The sequence below is a fragment of the Scleropages formosus genome, chromosome 2 (assembly GCF_900964775.1).
Source record: "Scleropages formosus chromosome 2, fSclFor1.1, whole genome shotgun sequence".
Classification (NCBI taxonomy): domain Eukaryota; kingdom Metazoa; phylum Chordata; class Actinopteri; order Osteoglossiformes; family Osteoglossidae; genus Scleropages; species Scleropages formosus.
In genome coordinates, this window is record NC_041807.1 from 35,225,384 (window position 1) to 35,239,935 (window position 14,552).

At 43.5% G+C, this 14,552-nt stretch overlaps 1 protein-coding gene across 3 annotated transcripts in view; it reads left to right on the forward strand.

The window, feature by feature from the left end:
- The window catches only part of vps13d (vacuolar protein sorting 13 homolog D), a 56,982-nt gene that overhangs the window by 16,878 nt on the left and 25,552 nt on the right, over positions 1 to 14,552 (forward strand). For 2 of the 3 annotated variants that reach the window (XM_029249959.1, XM_018750627.2), the window contains exons 26-46: positions 758 to 920; positions 1,425 to 1,638; positions 2,299 to 2,470; positions 3,254 to 3,369; positions 4,656 to 4,880; positions 5,270 to 5,541; positions 6,424 to 6,557; positions 6,773 to 6,928; positions 7,783 to 7,984; positions 8,464 to 8,538; positions 8,874 to 9,071; positions 9,767 to 9,856; positions 9,944 to 10,084; positions 10,925 to 11,056; positions 11,678 to 11,752; positions 12,745 to 12,850; positions 13,083 to 13,235; positions 13,370 to 13,505; positions 13,770 to 13,817; positions 14,017 to 14,167; positions 14,248 to 14,464. In XM_029249959.1, coding sequence (XP_029105792.1) covers positions 758 to 920; positions 1,425 to 1,638; positions 2,299 to 2,470; positions 3,254 to 3,369; positions 4,656 to 4,880; positions 5,270 to 5,541; positions 6,424 to 6,557; positions 6,773 to 6,928; positions 7,783 to 7,984; positions 8,464 to 8,538; positions 8,874 to 9,071; positions 9,767 to 9,856; positions 9,944 to 10,084; positions 10,925 to 11,056; positions 11,678 to 11,752; positions 12,745 to 12,850; positions 13,083 to 13,235; positions 13,370 to 13,505; positions 13,770 to 13,817; positions 14,017 to 14,167; positions 14,248 to 14,464 — 3,176 coding nt within the window. The remainder of the gene's footprint in view (positions 1 to 757; positions 921 to 1,424; positions 1,639 to 2,298; positions 2,471 to 3,253; positions 3,370 to 4,655; positions 4,881 to 5,269; positions 5,542 to 6,423; positions 6,558 to 6,772; positions 6,929 to 7,782; positions 7,985 to 8,463; positions 8,539 to 8,873; positions 9,072 to 9,766; positions 9,857 to 9,943; positions 10,085 to 10,924; positions 11,057 to 11,677; positions 11,753 to 12,744; positions 12,851 to 13,082; positions 13,236 to 13,369; positions 13,506 to 13,769; positions 13,818 to 14,016; positions 14,168 to 14,247; positions 14,465 to 14,552) is intronic. The other variant, XM_018750629.2, reaches the window with a different exon arrangement.

Here is a 14,552-nt window from a genome sequence, read left to right on the forward strand (position 1 = left end):
GGATCCTGCCCATTATAAGGTAGCTGGGCATGAATCTGTGTCCTGGTTGATTTGCAGTGGTCATCCCCGTTTAGAAAAGGAGAATCTGTTTACTCAGCTTGCTTTGGAATGCACGTTTATGCATATGTCAAGTAACAGATATTGACTGAATCAGTGATGTTTCTTCACAGATAGGTGTATGTTAAAAGCCAATTTGTTTCTACACTTACGAAGTGTATGGGTTTTCTCTGTAACTTGCCATTTTGCTGCATGCACAGAAACAAAGAGTGAAAATAACATAATAAGATTTATCTTCTGCACTGTTAGTAAAAATCATGTTTGAATTCCTGATTTTGTGGTTCTGCTTTGATGAATAGAGATGATATGGTTTATCAGTAGCTGTCCAGCATATTCAGTGTTTCCTCTCAGTTCCTGCTTCTTATTATTCAATTGATTATTAGGAGGAATTTCTTAGTTATTTGCTCATTTAATAATTACCCCAGTTCTGGATGCTGAAGTGGCAGTGTTTTTACTGCAGTAATAATGAGCAGGAAACAGTGTTATTGCTGCTCACTGATACTCATTCTTGTCCATAAGTATAGCATTTGGGAGCATCACTGGGTGCTTCTTCCTTCACGGTTCTTTCCACTTGAAACTTTAGTCCCTCTTGATAGGCTTTTCCACTGATGTTGTCTCTGATCTCAAGTTAAACTTGCTGTTTTATTGAAAATGGATGTCCTCTCACGGGATTGTACCCACTTTGCTGTCTACTTCATAGGACCGTGTCACAGATGTTCCTTCAATGGGGCAGGAGAACAGGGCGAGCCGAGAGTCAACAGGGCAGCAGGGAGCCTCTGGGGCCCTGGGTACTGGCTTCACCCTGGGCCGACCCCAGCCGGGCCTGGGCAGGATGCCCACCGTGGACGTGCCGCTTAGCACCGGTGAGCTCAGAACCTTAATGTGTCTTACATTATTACAGCAGACTGCAAATCAGTTCCGTCTCGGAGAGCTACATTTTTATCTGTGATTTCAACTTTCTACTGAAGTTTCTCTGTGTGCTACACAGCTGAACAAGGTGAACATGGTTTTTGATTCCTTCTCATTAATGTATAATTCTTTTGGAAAAGCTTTAGAAAATGCCCTCCTTTGAAGGCATAAGGCCACTTGTGGTCACATTTCTGTATGATGGATATTTTAGTGTTTTAACTAGTATGTATCTAGACAGGGCAAGATGTCTGTAGCTTTGCTCTGGAGGTGGCCCCATCTCACTGGCCTGTCCGGCCAATGCCATGGGGTGACCTTGCCATAAAGAGGTTCTACACCTTTGAATGGGGGATGTTATGAAAATTAATTTGTGGTTAAATTTAACAAAAGAACGTTGAGGGTTAGTGACTTTCTGCTTAAGTTCTGGATGCTTCCTCTAACTGTCTTCATGCCCTCTCCAGAGGAACACGTGTGTCTCCTGGACTGCATCGACCTAGACCTGCAGGAGATGGACATCTTTGCTGCCGAACGGCTGCCCTGTGAGGCCTGGGACAGTAGCCGCAAGCAGCCGGACACAGACCTGCTGTTCCCCTCATTCTCAGTGCGTCGCAGTGGGGCCAGCCTGCTCAAGGAGCACTGTCGTCTTAGCCTGAAGGTGGAGAGGAACCTGGACAGGTGAGATCTGGTCACCTGTGTCTCTTCTGCTCTGTGGCAATGGACTTCACCATGTCGTACTGGGGAAGAGACAGGAGCCGTAAAATTTTAATAATCAGGGAAGTTTCCCATTGCTTATTTGTCTCAAACCAGCATTATAAATCTTATTTTTAAATTTTTTTTATTTTTTTTTGTTCTCCTGGTATAAAGTTCAGAGCTTGTGGATTGTGCAAAGGTGAAAACCACGAAATACTTTAACTGAAGCGGTTCAGGTGAAGTAGCTCGCTCAGGAGCATGACAGCATGGTCCCTCCTGGGACTTGAAACAACAGCCATCTGAACGCTCTCCCTGATACACCCGTGGAGTGATGCCACACTCGCTCTTTTATTAATCATCCATGAGACTGATTGTGTGACTCCCTCAATGAGTCAGTTCCTTTCTGAGATGCCCGAGGAACTGCGGCACTCTAACGGGGAGTTATTTATATCAGCCTTGTTTTCCTCCTTTCTTATCAGCCACTCCATGAGCGCTTTCCTATCAGCTCGGTTAAGTGTGTCTGGGCTGTGTGTCTGACATGCGTGCCTGCGGCGGTTTGGGTTCTGGTTCAGATGTGATGAAAGCTCTTGTAATAGGGTTTCACTGTCACCCTCTGCCCCATTCCTTCTGGTGTCCACACCATAGGGAGCTGAGCCACGCCGTGCCGGACATGACCATTCACGGCAGACTGTCGTCCGTGCACTGCTCTTTGGATCTGGATCGATACCGCCTGATCCGTGGACTCCTGGAGAAAAACCTGGGTGAACCCGTGGAGGAATTCCTCAGGCCTTACAATCTGCAGGACCCCAGTACTTATGTATGAGGAACAATTTGCTTTTCTTTCCACTTTCCACACATTCCTGCACTTTTGGTCCTGGCGGCTGCTGTCTGTGCAGGCTTTTGTGTTCTTTTAACAAACCATGACCTCCCTGATTGCCTACCTAGTTCAGTTATCCCATTTTTCAAATGTTCTTTTCATATCTCTTTATAGGTTTCTTTATACCGCTTACATTTACTTGTATATTTTTAATTTTTAGTGAGTCTTTTTTTTTTTTTTTTCTTTTGGAAAGCACCTTGAGCTGCAAAATTTATATGGAAGGTGCTATATAAATGAAATTATTATAATAAAAATATTATATATTATGCAGCATCTATGTATGTATACATATGCATGTATATTTATTTTAAGTTATTGTAAGAGCTTAGCTGCAGTTAAGCCTTGCATACACTGGTGATCTTCTGAACCAGATGTGAACATACAGGAAATTTCAAACACTGAAATCTCTGACATATTTAAACTCAAGTCATTATATGAAAATGTTCTGTGTTATCATACTATTTTTAAGTTTCTAATGATGGATTTTTGAGACATGTTACTCGTGTAACAGCACACATTAAATTTGAATTGCAGTTGTTTCCTGCTTATGTGATTTCTGATCTACCTTTTTATGCAAAAACACTGGGATCTACAGTTTGCTGATTCTTTGCAGCCCTTAGTGTGATGAAACAGCCTCAAGGTATTGCAGAGCCTTTTTCAAATCACAGCCTAACAAAGTGTTTCTGCTGTTGTGTTCTACCTCGTCCTCCTCCTCATTCCCAGACGGTGTTGAGCGGTGATGTGTTCACTGGGCTCTCCTTTCTTGTGGACATGATGGATGTAAGCCTTGAGTTGCTCAACACCCCTGCTACCACAGGGCACGTGTCCTCCTTGGCCAGGTAATTCATTTTGTCGCAAGACATTTCTTGCATAACGCACAGGCTTCTTGCGTTATGATTTATTCAGTTATGATATTTTTTTTTTTTTTTAAACTTTTCTGATTATAGCAAAGTGAAAGCGGCTTGTGTTTCGGCTGAAAGGTGTCAGTAAAATGTGCAAAAATAGAATAAAAGTGTTGGACCGCATTAACTTAAGCTGATTTCTGGAGTTGGTGAAGCATGTTACATGTGCTTATGAGATGAATTGACTAGTAATTGCTGTTAAATAGGGGGTTGTGGAGAGAACATATATATATTTTCAATTACTGAATTTTTTTTAATGTTGCTCACAGTTAATCATCTTTGAAGTAAAAAGCCTGAAAAAGTAATTTTATTTATTGTACAGTGCAGTGAAAAAAATTTATCCCTTCCTGATTTTCTCTATTCCAAGTTTTTGACACAGAATATTTTCAGGTCATCAACCAAAATCTAATATTAGATAAATGGCACCTGAGTGAAGAAATAACATTTATTTATTTAATTTATTTATTGAGCAAAGTGATCCAACTGGTACTTTGTGGGAAAAATAATTTCTTGCTTACTCTTAATAACTGGTTTCGCCACCTTTAGCTGCAGTGACTGAAACCAAATGGTTCCAGTCCTTCAGTTTTCAGTTGGTTATCAGTTCTTCGCATCATTGTGGAGGAATTGTAGTACTCCATCTTGCAGAGCCACTTCAGTTTAAAAATACTTTTTTGTGTTTTTTGAGCATGTTCTGCTTGTTCCAGATCCTACCAGAGCATCTCTGTTGGTTTTAAGTTTATATTTTAAGTGGGCCACTCAGACTCTAATTTAATCTATTTTTAGCAATTTGGATGTGGACTTGGATAAATGTCTTGCTGTGTTACTCCACTTCAGTTCAGCTTCAGTTTACAGATGGATGATGTTAAAATGTTGATTGTGACATGGTTATATGTGACTTCAGGGTTACAAACAAAATAAACAACAAACAGTCTTCTGGCCCCAGTTGTGTAAACTGAGGAGCCAGTGTGTCAGTCCCCTTTTCATTATCTAACAATAGTCCTTCATCATCTGGCTATGTTGGCCACTCTGAAGAACAGTATTATTCAAGATAAATGATCTGCTATTTATTTTCAGTGGTATTTACTTGATGTTGAGATTAAAATATTTACCAATATAGGTTTGTTTTAGTATGCTTAGCAAGGGTTGAAAAGTCCTGGGACTTGAACCAGTAAATTTTGTTAGTTGCTGAGCTCCCACAGCCTCAATTGCCACTTTCTTCTCAGATTTGACTTCAAGAAGTCCAAGCTGCTCTTTGAAAGCTTTTCCAACGGGTCCAAATCTGTGAATCTGGTGTCCCACTCGCTACTGGCATACGACACTCGCTACAGGGCGTCCAGCACGACCTCCACCAGCAGCAGACACGGGAAGCCCAATGTGTTTGACTGCATCCTACAGCCCTCCAAGACCGGTGCAAACCGGGCCTCGCTGCAGTTGGAGCTGCATTACCGGTGTGTCTAGAAAGAGGGAACTTGAGTGAGCAGTAACTCAGACCTGGCGATCAGGCCTGGTACATAAAGCATGTCACCCTGGAACTCTGATTCTGATGATTTAGTTGACTTACTGCAGTTGTATACCAGCCGTTTCTCCTATTTATTATTTATTTAGTTGACACTTTTCTCCAAAGCGACTGGCAGTGCGAGGTTTGTATATCTAAGCTACTTTCACTGATTTATTCATCAGGGTAATTTTTTTTTTTTTACTGTATCACTTTAGTATATTTACCTTGATCAGGAATACTACAGCAGGAGGGGGGGGTGCAAACCAGAGTCTTTGATTGCAAGTAATGGCTCTAATCACTGTGCTACCTGCTTTCCCTTTATTTCACTCTCTACTACAGCTCTACACGGGAATCATCTTCTTTCACTGTGGTGCTCAACAACCTGCGTGTCTTCCTCATATTCGACTGGCTACAATTGGTGCGCGATTTCCTGAAGGTGCCGGCAGAGAGGGGCGGAGCGCCATCCCGGCAGCGCTGGCCCAGCGGCGGCAGTGACCCGGGCACCACGGGAGCTGTCATGCCTAAGACAGTGAAGAGTGGCGTGGTGACCAAGAGGTCCACAATTCCTGTGACACAGGAGCGCAGCCTGGAGGTCAAGATCAACGTGACTGGTGAGATCCGTTATGACAATCGGTTTGTGTTTTTCGGTGCTTATGAAAATTGTGCTTTTAAAGCTCTACTTAAATTGTGGAAATTTACTTCATTCTATGTTAGGAACGTTAGTAAGAAACTCCTGCCAAAAATCAATCGTACTAACAGTGATACTAACAGTAATAGACTTTGTCGTGTTTATGTTCAAAGCTCTTCATCTTTGTTCTTTTTGTTGAATGCATTTTTGTTCACTCTGAGTTGCATGTCACCCAGAGGAAAAGAGTAAAAAAATGAATCAATATAAATGCAAAGTTTTAAAGAACATGACAACAGTAAATTTAAAAAATCTGAGGTTCTCATAATGGCAATATTGTGTTCTAGAATACTGATGGATCATGTTCTTAATTTTTCCCATTTTTTTTTAAATGAAATCACTTTATTGTCACTTCAGCATAACCACAAGTGTACAAGTGGTGAAAATCTTCAGTGCATTTTCTGCAGCTGTGCAACATAAACAGTAAACATATACACACATGTAGTACAATGATAAAGTGCAGTACATGGGCGGCAGAGTGGGTTGTGTGTGTGGTGGCATAATTAGTTAGAAATCAACAGTCTGATGTGCTGCAAGAAGAAGCTGTCCCACAGCCTGCTGGTGCGGGATCTGATGCTGTGATACTATCTGTCTGATGGTAGCAGCAAAAGCAGTGGATGGCTCCGGTGGCTGGAGCCTGTTGTCTGCTTTTTGAACATTTATTTTGTTGAGCAGCAGTAGGGGTCACTTATATAAACAGAAATTGCCATGATATATACTGGCACACCAGTTACTCCTGTATGACCAGGTGTCCAGTATCTGCACTGTCTGGAGGACCTGGAGTTGACCTGTCCTCTGTGTGTGTCAGGGACGGAGTTTGTGGTGGTGGAGGATTCCTCCTGCCTGGACAGCAATGCCATCATCCTGAAAGGAACCACAGTGCTCACCTACAAGCCCCGTATCTTGGACCGCCCGTTTTCCGGGAGCCTGGCTGGCATTGAGGTGGGTAGCGTTCACAGGATGATGCAGCAGCTACATCAGGAAGGTACATAATTAAAAATATGTTGCATTTCACGTCATTGCTAAGTAATGGTCACAAATGGTGTTCAGTGCATTCCCTTCATCATCATAGTCAGTTCCAGTTTACATTAACTCCACGGTCCTGATCAGGTTGCTTTGCTGAGCATCTCAATCCCTGTCTCTTTTCCTCCATGCAGGTGTTCTCCTGCCGGCTTGGTAGCGAACAGGAGACGGCGCTCTCCATCGTGGACCCTGTCAACATCCAGCTGGAGCTTTGCGGCAGCCCCACCTACCAGAGCAGTTCTGGCCTGCTAGATGCTTTCAACATGGAGGACTTCCCACCATTGCTGGAGGTCTGTATGGGAAAACACGGTCTCCTCATCAGAGGGATATTATCAGTTGAAGACGAATTAGAGGGCTTGTTAGAAAGTCTGAAAAAAAGACTTAACCTGAATTATTTCAGTAGAAAAATTTCACTGTAAAAATTGTCCAGTGATGGACATTGCTGCTTGTGTTTGGTTCAGGTGGTACTTGAATTACAAAATATGCAACTTAGGACGGCTGCCTCGTTAACCTTATTATATTATCTTTGAGTCCTGACTTTTTGTCGTAACATCTATTGACGACCGCGCCATTTTCTGTACGATAACTTCAGCTGACTGCAATGCCGTAAGGCATCACATTTCTTACTGTTTGGCAATTGTGTTTTGTTTACAGAACTTTTCATTAATGGAAACAGTTCCTTATTCATTAATGAATACTGCACAGTATTTAGTTTTCATAAATTCCGTGTGATGCATTTAATTTTCTATTGTTGCTGTTCTATATTAGTATTATTTTCAAATGAATAATGTGTGAAATTAGTGAAAACATATGGCAAAGCTATATTATATAATAACATTCGTGCGAGTTAATTGTTTATCTATCATTATAGTTCATGTTATGTAGTACAAGGGCATTTTCAACTAAGGATGAGATCAACTTGGGGGCCGATTGACCTGTGACGATGGGGTCATCATAAGTGGAGGACCACCTGTGAAGTTGATGCACTAAAAATGCATATATAAATCATATCTCCTTCTGTTGGCATAATGCACTTTGTATTGTTCTCCGAGAAAATTGTCAGCCAAATGAATAAATGTAATCCAGAATCATTGAGACTATATCTGAAATATATTTTCTCGCACACTTTGCTGGGCTCGGACAGATTCAGGTTCCAGCCCTGGACATCCGTCTGTCCTACAATGACATTCAGCTCTTCCTGGCCATTGCCAAGTCCATCCCCACTGCTGGTCCCCCGTCCTCCAGTGAGCCTGGTGCCAGCACCCAGGGAGGCTCATCCACAGCCAACCTAGACGCCTCCACCAGCCAGAAGGATCTTTTCAGGCACAAGACAGAGGCTTTACTCGGTACCCATCTTCTGTTTCCCGCTATAGCACCAGTGTACATGTAAACTCCTCAGTCACTGTTTTAAAAGCTCTTTTGACAACCACAATGACGTAAGTAATATTGTGGTATAAGCACAAACCCTTTAAAAGTATCTTCCATATTGGACACCCTATCATCTTTGCTTGTGATATTAGTGTATATAAGACTGGACAGTAATAGCCCAAGATCAGAAAAAATTGCGTGGTCATCAAAGACCATTGCAGTAAGTTTTTTTTTTTTTTTTTTTTTTTTTTTTTTTTTTTTTTTTTTTTTTTTTTTTTTTTTTAAACTGCTTTATTGCATCAGAGTTTATTGTAATTTTCCGTTGCACAAGTACATTCTCTTGATAGTAAAGTCTGCCTTGGGCAGTGATACAGAAGACCAAGTATTAGAATTCATTTGAAGAGTTCTGGATCATGAGCAGTGTCAGAATGAATTAATTACTATCCCTCATCTTCAGAGGGCCAGTTATCCCGGTTACAGGACCTGGGTTTTAGGAAGGAAGACTGCAGAAAAGCACTCATCCACTGTAGAGGTAGGTCTCTAGAGATCTTTACGGAGACACACACACACACACTTTCAGAACCGCTTGTCCCATATGGGGTCACGGGGAACCGGAGCCTACCCGGCAACACAGGGCGTAAGGCTGGAGGGGGAGGGGACACACCCAGGACGGGACGCCAGTCCGTCGCAAGGCACCCCAAGCGGGACTTGAACCCCAGACCCACTGGAGAGCAGGACTGTGGTCCAACCCACTGCGCCACCGCACCCCCTTTTTCTCTTTACGGAGACATCTTTATGGAAAATGTGGACATGACTTAGAGGATAGGAAATGGAGGATGCGCAGAAACTGTTGTTGTGTCTTGTCAGGACAATTGGACCAGGCAGCTACATGGCTGTTGGAGAATGCTGAGGCAACGACCACATCAGTGGTGGGCAGGACTGATTCTGCTGGTCATTCAGCTCTGCCCCTTTCGGGAGTGGAAGTGAAGGCTGACAGCGTATGCATATGCTTCATCGACGACTGCCTAGACTGCGACATACCGCTGGCTGAGCTGACCTTGTCACGTGAGTGCAGACTTTCTACAGAGTGAGGATGTCATTACAGGATCCTTGCTTGGGTCAGCTGTTTTATATAGATGTGAAAGGCTGTAATGAACAAAGGTGATGGTCAGATGGCAGGAGAAGAAAGTGAGACCAAAACGGTGTATAATTAAAACAAGCTTCATTGCGAGTTTTACATTGTTGTACATTCAGGCTGGGGATGCTGAGAACACACATGCATCACATTCTGTGTGTTGAGTTCTTTATTCTGATTACATTTATTTATTTAGCAGATGCTTTTTTCCAAAGCGACTTTCAGTGAACTCTATGTAGTGTTATGAGCCCACACACCTTATTTACTGTGGTGACTTACACTGCTAGATACACTATTTACAATGGGTCACTCATCCATACATCAGTGGAACACACTCTCTCTCTCCGTCATTCACACACACTATGGGTGAACCTGAACAGCATGTCTTTGGACTGTGGGAGGAAACCAGAGCACCTGGAGAAAAACCACACAGGCACGGGGAGAACATGCAGATTCCATACAGTGGGGATCGAACCCACGTCCTCCCGCACTGCCCAGGTGCTGAGAGACAGCATCACCACTTGCTGTGCCACCATGCTGCCCTTGATTACTTGCCGTGATGTAGTAGCACCACAGTACACAGGATAAAGCAAAATGTCCCACTCCTGTTTGGCTCTCGTGACAGATCTGTACGCTCTTCAGCGCATCGGCTCCATCCGGGAGGGCAATGCCACATTCACCCTCTCAGTGGATTACTACAACCGTGAACTTTCTGGTATGCACCACCTGCTTTGCACTGCCCATTTTCAGTAGTAGCTCTGCAGTGTGAGCCTTGCGCTACATCCTCCTTGTTTCTTCCCAGGCTGGGAGCCCTTTATTGAACCCTGGCCCTGCCTACTCACTTGGCAGCAGCAGGCTGCAGGTCTCCTCCACCCACCACGCCTCAAGGTGAGCGTGCGGGCCAAGCAGAGGCTGGATGTCAACATCACTTCCGTCTTACTAGGTAGGCCACTGGGGTCAAAGGTCTGTTCTGCAACCTATATTCTGTTTTTAATAGAAGGTAGCTTGGTATCACAAGGCTGCATTGAGTACCGTAGAGCAAGGTACTAAGCCAGAAAAATAGTAAAAACTTACACTGGTTGCTTCAGATAAATTCTCAAATTAAACAGTACGTTTATTATAATTATCAGTATTAATCACTTTCATCTTTGTTTTCCTTTTATGTTTCATTTTATTCACTTAGCTGGAGTTCCTTTCTAGAAAAGTATGCATTTGGTTATATTGTTATTTTATTATATGCCAATGTACAGCAAAAACTAAAAAGACTTTGAGCAGGTTCAGATGTAGCTGAATACATCACTGTAGCACCACACAGCAAGCATGGTTCATGCATAATGTAACCATTCCATTACAGACATGGTAACAAATCCAAATAAAACACCAGCCAGTGATCTGTCTGAGGTACAGGGTAACTTTACATTCAGCTGGATGTAATATATACCTTGAGGTCCTTTGAACAAGTTTTTGGAGGAAGCGGTTTATGCTTGGGACTTCAGTCAGTGTATGTATGTGTGTGTGTGTGTGTAATACAAATAATTATAGAGGCAGTGTAATTTGAATATAAATATAACGTGTCAGTGCAAGCAAAGTATACTTAGTGAGAGTATGGTGATGGTGCTTTCTCTGAGGGCTGGAGTGGTCATTGCTCTGCTAATATGGCACAACTGAAATGCTCAGTGCTCATCGGGCAAGATGAGTGACACATCAGCTGGTTAACAGCCAAGTTCTCTAGAAAGGCATCAACAGGAAAACATGTTCTTTATGCCTCCTGCTCCATCTACAGAGCAGTACAGCACCACCAAGAGCTCCTGGCTGGCCGACTACTGCAAGGATAAGGACGAGGCAGAGATGCCTGGCTCTTCCACCTCCGTACCCTGGATGGGCTCCTCCGTGGACCCACCCTGTTTTGGCCAGAGTGAGTTCAAGGATGGGTGTTCCTGCTGAGGGTCACAGGGTCAACAAGAACATCAGTGGATTGTTACAACAAAGTCATGGTCATTTCTTGTGCTACCAACAGTCTAATAATCATATTAATATTTATTCAATATAATATAATTTTTTAAATGTAATATTCAATAATATGTAGCAGTTTCTTCAAATATCATATTCTATATTGGCTTCTCTAGGGTTAGACTTCAGTTTACATGCATTATTCCATTCCCTCTAAGCAAGTAACAGCTACAAGCTTTTGGAGATCTTTATTTTAACTTGTTTTTACTGTGGTTTAGTTGTGTCCATTAAATCGGCAAAATGTGGAAAGTCACAAGCTTTTTGCAATAGATTTTGGTTCCACTAAGACCTTGAGATAAGGCTGCACCTAGATTGTCCTTTGGAGGTCAATCAACAGGGCAAATTGACAGTGGGTCATCATGGCCATCTCTCCAGACATCTGTTTAAAGCCCTTCTCTCGCTCTACCCCTCCACTTCTTCCTGCTCCTACCACACACATCCTTAGCCCCCTCCCTCTCCCATTAGCACCTAACTACCCCCTGCTCTTGTCTCTCTTCAATCTAACACTCTGTCTCCTTGCTGTCAGGTCTTCCACTTGCCTATCTTAGAACTAGAAGCACTGCCAGCTTGACTTGTCTCGAGCAGCAGATTCATGCCAGAGGTACAGTTCTCAGGCAGATCAAAGCGGGCCTTCACTCGGCACAACTCGACATTCTGTGTGTCTGTGCTCGTGTTTGTGTGTGAGGCACACTGCTTCCTCAGGTTTGAGAGTCCTTTCATTTACCGAGCATTTTAGACGATAGACAAAGTGACTTTCATGGCTTACAGTTTGATGCCTCTGTAAGTCATGTCATGTAAACTCAGTGTTCCTAACCAGTGTCTTCTAGTTTTTTTTTTTTTATTATTATTTATTATTTTGTTGTCCTTTTGTCTTTGCTTTTCACTCATTCCTTTATCCTGTATCCCTAGTACACCGGCTCCTCATGGTATGAATGGTCGTTGTCGTCCTTACTTATTTGTAATTAAATTTTCTTAAGTCTTTTTTTTTTTTTATTTCTACTTGTTCCACAGCAAAAGTGACCTGCATTTACACTTAAAGATGATCACTGTCAGTAAAGCACAGTCAAACTGAATGAGCAATCTGGAGTTAAAGGAATATGTGGACAAAAACTGTTTCTATTTTCAGTTGTTTTAAGTGATTTAGTTTAAATGATCCTAAACATTGATTCAAAAAATAGTTTTCCAAAATATTTGTGCCTTTTTTTTTATTATTTTTTTTTTAAATATCCAAACCTAACCATTAATAAAGCAAGGGACACCATTGAGTGTTACTTAGGAAGGAGAAGTTGCTTCGGAGTTACAAAGAAAACAACTTATCAGCACATACGCAGTCCCAGTTGTGTTAGTAAACTGAGGAGCCAGTGGATTTTTAAAACGGCACGTGCTGCCCCCTTCATGTAAATATTTCATTGTTTAATGTGACATTCCGCTGCCATTTGGTACAGTCGAAGTTGTCAGCTCTGCTGCATGCAACTCTTGCATACTTATGCTCTGATGGACCCAGATGGCAGTGGATTCCTGTCCACAGTACTCTATGTGCTGTCTTGTCCAAGGTCCAAGGTGCAATGCTCATGTTCTTGTCATGCATTGCAGTGGACGTGAAGCTCTCTAGGCGGAGGCAGCCCTTCGTACCCTTTGCCCTGCGGAATCACACGGGCTGCACCCTATCTTTTGCCACCCTCACCACCACCCCTACCAGGTTGGTCCATATCAAAACACTACCAAACAGCTGCCAAAGGAAAACTTGAGTCTCACTTTCAGTGCATCCCACAAACATGTAATATTAAACGTGTTTAGTCCTCGTTTAGATACTAATCATAATTGATCTGGGGTAAGTTCATAAGCAGTGTCATTCCTGGGACTGGCAATCGGCACACTTTCAGGCCAAGTGCAGTCAGTGCTGAGGTTGCCAAGTTTTTTGTTGTCTGCAGGGTAGCGCTCTCTCACAGCGGGAGTGCCGATTCAATATCTGACCCTCATGGACCTGGTATGGATGACACCCACAATGTGAGCCAGTGGAGAGAGGTGCTGCCGGGGGAAGAGATCCCCTTCGAATTTGAGGCCCGGGAGAAGCTGAGACACAGGTAGGTGTGGGGTGGGTCCCTGGAGGGCCTCAGAATTGAGATTTGGATTATTTCTGTGAAAATGGACGTTTCTTCTTAATTGCAATCCATTCATCATTAATTAATTCATAATTTATTATTTGTGCTTCCTCCAGGCACACTCATGAGCTGAAACTACACCAGCTGCTGGTGCGTGTGACTGGGTGGGAGCAGGTGAAGCCTGTCTCGGTCGACAAAGTAGGGGTCTTCTTCCGCTACGCCGCCCCCGACCGTAACAACCCCTCCAGCACGGTGAGTATGACTGCACTGTGTCTTAAAGAGACACCACCACTGACAGTATGAGTACTTGTGGTTCGTTGTGGTCCTCTTTCGGTCATACAGCAGCATTTGAGTTCATTGACCTTTCCTAATGGACATCTGTTCTTGAAGACGGATCATTTGCATGATCTTAAAAACTACAGCATACTGGATTTGCTCCTGTTTATGCTACCAGTGGGCTGATTATTCTTTTGATAGTTACATCCTTGAATTCTGACAAGTGCGACTTTCTTGCAGGTTGGCAGCCCCATCAGTCGAACCAACATCATACATCCCCATGTTTATGTAAGTCAGACGTGCATTTTAAATAACAATTCTTTTTAATACATTGTAGAACATTCTCTGTCCTCATAGTCCTTGGTATTTGTTGAAGTCCTCTTGATTCTGTACTGTCTTTTGGATTGAAACTGTTGACCAGCACTCCTGCTGTTGTATGCGTTCAAGTCTGTTTTTGTGAGGCAACCCTTGTCTTGTTTCTGTCCAGTTCTCGGCCCTACCCCCAGTCAGGGTGGTCTTTGCCATCACAATGGAGGGCAGCGCACGTAAGGTGATCACCGTTCGATCAGCCCTCATGGTGAAGAACCGCCTGGAGGTGCCCATGGAACTACGCTTGGACAGCCCCTCTGCCCCTGATAGTATGTTCCCTCATCATGTCTTACCAGATAGAGGGTGTTTCTCTAAGCTGAGGGCTGACACTCATGTCTGCCATTGACAGAACCGGTGGTACTGCCTCCTGTCTTACCCGGTGAGGCCCTGGCGGTGCCCCTCCACCTCACCTCGTGGAGGCTGCAAGCTCGGCCCAAGGGCCTGGGCCTGTTCTTCTGCAAGGTGCCCATCCACTGGACCAGTGTGGAGCGTGCTGGGGAGGTCAGCAGCAGTAAGCGAGAGTGCCAGTCCGCCGACTTCGAGGACCACCTCAAACGCAGCTTCAGGTACGAGCACAGCCTGTGCACCCTGGGGCCCACAGTGCACAGTTAGAAGAAGAATATAGCAAAATCTCGCAGCTACAGGCAAACTGCA